This window comes from Myotis davidii, unplaced genomic scaffold, assembly GCF_000327345.1.
Source record: "Myotis davidii unplaced genomic scaffold, ASM32734v1 scaffold46, whole genome shotgun sequence".
Classification (NCBI taxonomy): Eukaryota; Metazoa; Chordata; class Mammalia; order Chiroptera; family Vespertilionidae; genus Myotis; species Myotis davidii.
In genome coordinates, this window is record NW_006383006.1 from 4,844,942 (window position 1) to 4,850,903 (window position 5,962).

Here is a 5,962-nt window from a genome sequence, read left to right on the forward strand (position 1 = left end):
TCACTTAGCTGCCTTTCTGGGGAGTCCTCCTTTTCTTTCCTTTGGGGGTTTCTTTGTCTACCCATGTTTGATCGTACCGCCATATCTAGATGTTGAGTTGTTCAGTGGCTGCTCCCTGGGTGGCAGTGGCTCCTCGGGCTGTAGTTGCTCCTTGGGCGGTTGTGGTAGCAGCTGCTCCTCAGTTGGTAGCAGCTCCTCTGGTGGGTGCTGTTCACAGTTGTGGTGGCTCCTCTGGCTGGTGGGGGGATGCTTCACACACAGCTGCTGTTCCTCAGACAGAGGGTGTGGTGATCAGGAGGCTGCCGCTCAGTCCACGTTCACCAGGTCCACCACCAGCGCAGGTTCCTGCTCTTCTCAGCCCCGGGAACCATACTGATGGGGTGTGGCAGGTTGGGGTCCCCACAAAGCAGACTCCTTCCTGTGATGCTGTGGGATGACACCCTGTTGATGTGATGAGACAGGGTGGTGAGTCGCCTTGTTCACTTTTTATCTGGAAGATCTAGCTATTGATGTCAGTGGAGTGTTAAAATCCCCTACTATGACTGTATAGCTGTCAATCTCTCCCTCAATGTCTGCCAATATTTTCTTTATATATTAAGGTGCTCCAATGTTTGGTGCATATATGTTTTCAAGGTTATGTCCTTTTGTTGAACTTAACCTTTTAGTATTACATGGTGACCTTCTTTGTCTCTTGTTATGGCCTTCTTTTGAAGGGAGGGGGAAAGAGAGAGAGAAACATCAATGAGAGGAAAGCATTTGTTGGCTGCTTCTTGCATGCCCCTCACTAGGTATCGAACCTGCAAAATGGCATGTACCCTGACTGGGAATTGAACCCGTGACCTCCTGATTCAGTGCTCAACTATTGAGCCACACTAGCCAGTCCCAACTATATTCTTTTTAAAAAAATATATTTTATTAATTTTTTTTACAGAGGAAGGGAGAGGGATAGAGAGTTAGAAACATTGATGAGAGAGAAACATCGATCAGCTACCTCCTGCACACCTCCTAGTGGGAATGTGCCTGCAACCAAGGTACATGCCTTGACCAGAATTGAACCTGGGACCCTTCAGTCCGCAGGCTGACGCTCTATCCACTGAGCCAAACAGGTCAGGACCCAACTATATTCTTTTTAAAAATTATTTTGGCTATTCTGGTTTGTTTGTGTTTCCATATAAATTTGAAGAATCAGCTGTCAATTTCTGAAGAAAATAAAAAGCAGTAGACTGCTTAGATTTTGATAGGGATTTATTGAATCTATATATCCATTAGAGGAGAATTTCTAACATTTCCATAAGTAGGAAGATTATATTAGGAAATTTTAAAAACTATAATAAAACAAAGATAATACAAAATAAAGATACTATAGTTTCGCCATTCCAGTGTGGCTCAGTGGTTGAGCATGGACTTAAGAACACAGTTCCTTAAGACAGGCACATGCCCAGGTTGTGGGCTCGATTCCCAGTAGGGGGCGTGCAGGAGGCAGCTGATCGATGATTCTCTCTCATCGTTGATCCTTCTGTCTCTCTCCCCTTATCTCTCTGAAATCAATAAATATATATATATGTATATATTTTAAAAATATACTAAGGTTTCTTTGAAAAGCATATACCTTAGTTTGTTGGATAATGAAGTTTATTTTTAAATTTATTGTTGAGAGTATTACAGATGTTCCCTTTTTTCCCTCATTGCCCCCCTCCATCCTACCCTAGCCCCCTCAGGCCTTCACCACATTGTTTGTGACAATGGTTTATGCATAGATTATGAACTTTTAAAACATTTACCATTATTGAGTACTCGTTGTATATCAGAGGATAATCTAATTGTTCTATATTATCTCATTATTTAATCCTGGCTCAACCTCTTAATTTTTTAAAGATGGAAAATTGTTATAATGATTGTTTCTCTAATAAAGATATTCTGACTCTAACATTGTCTTTAACAACTTAAAGTAGCAAAGAGAATGCTCAGGCTATACCATGTTTCTTGTCTTCACTTTTATTCTTTTTGCTCCAGTTTTCTAAATCATTTCTAAATCTTGTACTTTGTGGCATGTTTACAAGGCATGTAAAATACTCTGCCAGTATATCTATTCTCTTGTAACACATCACACATATGTACAAATGTAAATATAAAGTGAAAAAAGGGAGCAGCTGTTTGAAGGTGATGTGAGGTGTATAACAATGAGCTTGTGGTATAGATTTGGATTAGTGTTAGTAATTGTTCATTGTAGGGCACAGAGAAATGGGTATAAATTGTAAGGTATTGTTTCAAAGAAGTGTAGTGTGAATTTCTACTGTGACATGACATTTTTTTCTGTATTTTGATGTTCTCATCCTTTTAACTTCTGCCTTTGCATTAGAAGACAGTGCCTATTGTGAGCTTTATAATGATCTTCCTATAGACAAGGTTTGATTTCTTTTGACATTTATAAAAAGCAGTCATGATAACGGGACAATAATAGTATTTAACTTTTCACTACTTATCTCCATTCTACAGCCGTGCAGTCAGAGACCCTTGTGCATGAAGACAGATTTGTTCTATGGCCTCGGAGTTGGGTGCCGGGGACGATGGCGGCTGCACTGAGCTGGCAAAGCCCCTCTATCTTCAGTACCTGGAGAGGGCCCTCCGGTTGGACCATTTCCTGCGACAGACATCAGCCATCTTTAACAGGAATATTTCTAGGTATGTTAATCCATCTTTCCTCTGTGATGTTTAGTCATATTTCTGTTTCGTAGATTTTAGGATTAAAATACTTCATGATTTTTAGCATGTTTGATATATTTCCTTTCAAATAAAACAGTGAAGTTTTTCAAATGATCCATTTCTCCTATAAAATGTTCAGCCTACTAACCATAAATTATAATATTTTGCTGGGTCAGCCCTGATTGTGTATTCACCATTCTTAATTTCTAGTGATGAAAGTGAAGATGGACTGGATGACAGTAATCCTTTATTGCCCCAGTCTGGGGATCCCTTAATACAAGTTAAGGAAGAACCTCCAAATTCATTGCTTGGTGAAACCTCTGGAGCAAGTAGTTCTGGAATGTTAAACACGTACTCATTGAATGGAGTTCTACAGTCAGGTCAGTGTGGTGTGAGATCCCTCTTTGGACTATCAGTTCTTCTGGGGTAGTCATCCTTTGATTTTATTATTCTTATGTTTCTTTACACAGAATCAAAAGCTGACAAAGGGAATTTATATAATTTCTCTAAGTTGAAGAAAAGCAGGAAGTGGCTAAAGGTAAGAGAAGACAGAATGTTTAGAATTCAAATAACCTACTAACAATAAGTAAAAGGGAAAGATATTGATGCATTCTGGCACATTGGCAGAGATTTTTATAGACATGAGTCTTTTTTCTGGGTGTGGTTTTTTGAAGAGATTATAGACAATAATCTAGAAGAATGAAGTTTGTTTTAGTAAACATTATTGAGTACAAATATCTCTATATATAAGAGGCTAATATGCTAAGTGTCCCCTTGGGAGTTTGACCGGGAGACCAGGAGTTCAAGTGCTTGCTATGACGTGTGCTGACCACCAGGGGGCAGATGCTCTGACTGGTAGGTTAGCTTGCTGCTGGGGTCTGGTTGATTGGGACTGAGCGAGACGGGCCAGACATGCTCTGAAGCCCTCCTGCAGTCTCTCCCTTGCTGGCCAACCTCCCGTATCCTTCCCCTACCCCGATCGTGAATGGGTGGGTGGGAGGTAATTAACCAAAGACCACCCTATATAATAAAAGGTTAATATGCAAATAAACCGAATGGCAGAATGACCAGTTGCTATAATGCACACCTACCACCAGGGGCAGACGCTCAACACAGGAGCTGCCCCTTGGTGGTCAGTGCACTCCCACAGCAGGTGCGCAGCTCAGCCAGAAGCCTGGCTCACGGCTGTTAAGTGCAGCCGCAGTGGCGGGAGTATCTCCCACCTCCATGACAGCACTAATTATGTCCAACTGCCATCAGTCGAACATCCCCTGAGGGCTCCTGGACTGCCAGAGGGCATAGGCCAGGCTGAGGGGACCGCCCCCCCCCCCACAAGTGCACGAATTTTGTGCACTGGGCCTCTAGTATTAGATAAGATCCTTGCCCTCACTGGCTCATATTGTAATTGGGACATTCAATCTACTTTCATCTGTTCTTGAGTAGTTTATTCACTCACCAAATGTTGATTAAGTACATCCTATGTGCCAGATACTGTTGTTCATAGACAGGATTCCTGCCCTGTGGAGCTTACGTTCTAATGGAGGGAGGCAGTGAGTAAGCCTGTAAACAAATAAATAAATATGGCTTTAAAGAAGTAACATTTTAACAATTTCTGAATGGTCAGAGAGAACTGTGTGAAAGTTTAAGATGTGAGCATTTCAATCAGAATGAAAAACTGCAAAAGTTCTGAGAAAGAAAGCAACTCAGTATGTTTGAGGGAGAAAGAAAACTCCTATACCTGGAGGACAGTGAATAAGTGGATGGTAGAAGATGAGGTTAGAGAACCTGATCACTTAGGGTCTTTGTACACCATGCCAAGGAATTTGTATTTTACTATAGTTACAGTAGTAAGTTATTGGGAGTCTTTATAAGCAAGAGAGTGGTTCAGTATGGTTAAGATGCTTACAAGATTACTGTCAAACTGAGTTAAGGATAGCATTTCTTCTATTGAAACTAATTTTTCTCTATTTCATACTTTTCTTGTGAAGAATGGAAAGTAACTTAAAGGTATTCTTTTATTATTATCATTAGGCCCTTTTAAAAACTCACGTGCAAAAGTCCAGATTGCGTCAGCTCAGTGAGGCTGTAAGCTGTTGGGAATTCAGAAATCTTTGTTTAGCCATCACATATTTTTAAAAAGTATTTTTATTGATTTTTGAGAGGAAGGGAGAGGGAGAGAGAGATACAAACATCAATGATGACAGAAAATCATTGATGGCTGCCTCCTGCACGCCCCCTACTGGGGATCGAGCCCACAACCCAGGCATGTGCCCTGGACTGGAATTGAACCTGGGATCCTTCAGTCCGCAGGCTTACGCTCTATCCACTGGGCCAAACTGGCTAGGGCTAGCCATCACATTTTTAAAAATCAAGATAAAATTCACATGCCATAAAATCTACCCCTTTAAAGTATGATTTAGTCATTTCTGGTATATTCATAAAATTGTGTGCATCAATCATCACTGTCTAATAACAAAATATTTTCATCACTCCAGAAAGAAACCTCTGTACTCATTAGCAGTTGCTCCCCTTCTCTACATACTCAGCCTCTGGCAAACACTAATCTGTTTTCTGTCTGTAAGGATTTGCCTCTTCTGGGCATTTCATATAAAAAGAATATCATATAATATGTTGCCTTTTGTGTCTGGCTTCTCTTACTTAGCATAATATTTTCAAACTTCATTCATGTTGTGGAACATATCAGCACTTTATTCCTTTTTATTGATGAATAATATTTGATTATCTGTATAATACTACATTTTGTTTGTCCATTCATGAATGAATTTGGGGATTGTTTCTTTATTAGCCATCACAGCTTGCTTTCTATATTCTTTTATATCCTACTAGAGGCCCGGTGTATGGATTCGTGCACCGGTGGGGTCTCTCGGACTGGCCTTCAGGGATGGGGCCGAAACTGGCTCTCTGACATCCCCTGAGGGATCCCGGATTGCGAGAGGGCGGTTCTTCAGTGATGCACCCCGGAATCGGGCTCCCTTCTCTCTTCTCCCAGTATTATGTCATTTTCTGTATCTGTCTTGCTCCTTTCATCTAACTTTACCCTAAGTTTGGAGGTAACTGATGACTTGTGGGCATTTAGCTATAAAATGCTATTAGCAAACAGGATTTACTAAGCCTGGAATCTAGTCGGCTTAGGGCAGGACCCTGCTTAATGTCAGGCTCCCGCCCAGGCCCCTCTGCCCAGGCGGAGTCCTGTGGCGGTGGGAACCTCCTTCCCATCTGAGCTGCTCCTTCACTTTCT

General features: G+C 41.3%; 1 protein-coding gene across 2 annotated transcripts in view; it reads left to right on the forward strand.

Annotated features, from left to right (window-relative positions):
- The first annotated feature begins 2,477 nt into the window (after nt 1-2,477).
- INO80 (INO80 complex subunit) overlaps nt 2,478-5,962 on the forward strand; it is a 123,329-nt gene continuing 119,844 nt past the window's right edge. For both annotated transcript variants that reach the window (XM_006778077.2, XM_015557571.1), the window contains exons 1-3: nt 2,478-2,682; nt 2,914-3,083; nt 3,174-3,241. In XM_006778077.2, coding sequence (XP_006778140.1) covers nt 2,540-2,682; nt 2,914-3,083; nt 3,174-3,241 — 381 coding nt within the window. In that variant the 5' untranslated portion in view covers nt 2,478-2,539. The remainder of the gene's footprint in view (nt 2,683-2,913; nt 3,084-3,173; nt 3,242-5,962) is intronic.